The sequence below is a fragment of the Meriones unguiculatus genome, chromosome 1 (assembly GCF_030254825.1).
Source record: "Meriones unguiculatus strain TT.TT164.6M chromosome 1, Bangor_MerUng_6.1, whole genome shotgun sequence".
In the NCBI taxonomy this organism is placed as follows: domain Eukaryota; kingdom Metazoa; phylum Chordata; class Mammalia; order Rodentia; family Muridae; genus Meriones; species Meriones unguiculatus.
The window spans coordinates 30,116,247-30,117,506 of NC_083349.1; the positions used below are offsets into that span (position 1 = coordinate 30,116,247).

The window sequence follows — 1,260 nt, forward strand, 5'->3', positions numbered from 1 at the left end:
TCACCCTAGCTTATTGCTTTCAGAAGGCCCCAGCCTCCTCTGCAGTCTCTTCATGGCTGACTTCATCTCTTGGTTCCTGAGAGTGTAGATCATGGGGTTTAGCATGGGAGTGATGACGGTGTTATTGATGGATATGGCCGTGTCCATGGGCAGGGTGGTGAAGGGCCGGCAATAGATATAAACACAGGGCACAAAATGGAGAGTCACCACCATGATGTGGGAGGTGCAGGTGGAGAGGGCCTTGTTCCTTCCCTCCCCAGAGTGGGATCTGAGCATAACCAGAATGATGGTGTAGGAGCCCAGGAGCAGGAGGAACCACAGCAGCGTTACCAGCCCATTGTTGGAGATCATGAGAAGTTCAAGAGCAAAGGTGTCAGTGCAGGCCAGCTTCACCACCTGGGGTACATCACAGTAAAAGGCATCCAAGGTATTGGGGCCACAGAAGGGGAGTGGAAGCATTAGAATTATCTGGACAATTGAATGCAAACCACCACCCACCCAGGAGGCCACCACTAAGGCCACCCATACCTCTCTCCTCATAATGGTTACATAGTGCAGGGGTTTAGCAATTGCAAGGTATCTGTCATAGGCCATTACAGAGAGGAAGAAAATATCTGCTCCACCAGCAAAGTGGAAAAAAAAGATCTGTGTCAAGCAACCGTTATAGGAGATGGTTTTCCTTTCTGATAAGAGACCCACCAGAAACTTGGGAACTGTGATCGAGGAAAAAATAATATCTAGAATGGATTTGTTTCTCAAGAGGAAGTACATAGGGGTGTGGAGGCGGGACTCAGAGGTGATGGTAACTACAATGAGGGTGTTTCCCAGCACGGTTGTTACATACACAATAAAGAAGACTGCAAAGAGAAAGAACTCCAGCTCTCGGAAGCGGGTAAGAGCCAGGAAGACAAATTCCTTCACATTAGTGTGGTTCACCTGGCCCATGGCTGGGATGAGCTTCCGTCACACCTACCTAGGGAGAAGAAACGTTAGAGTTTGGGGTATGGTCTCGCGAGGCTGAAATGTCATTTGGTACACATGGTTAACTTATTGGGATTTTTATATTAGGATTTTTAAAGTATTCCGCTGGTCATGCCTATGTGGGAAAACTGCGTCAAGGTCTTCAGTTTTTGGTCTGGAAATTCCTTATTGTGATGGTCCCTGGCTTGCAGGGAAACCCATCACAGTCTTAGCTTTTAACCTGGGTAGGGAGAGATTCACACAGTGTGGTCACTCACCTATGACTTGTCCTTTGTCTTG

The 1,260-nt window shown here is 47.9% G+C and overlaps 1 protein-coding gene across 1 annotated transcript; it reads right to left on the minus strand.

Annotated features, from left to right (window-relative positions):
• On the minus strand, positions 1–945 carry LOC110540499 (olfactory receptor 4D6). The gene has a single exon (XM_021627266.1). It carries the CDS (start codon positions 943–945, stop codon positions 1–3), a length of 945 nt encoding a protein of 314 aa, XP_021482941.1.
• Between the last annotated feature and the right edge of the window lie 315 nt (positions 946–1,260).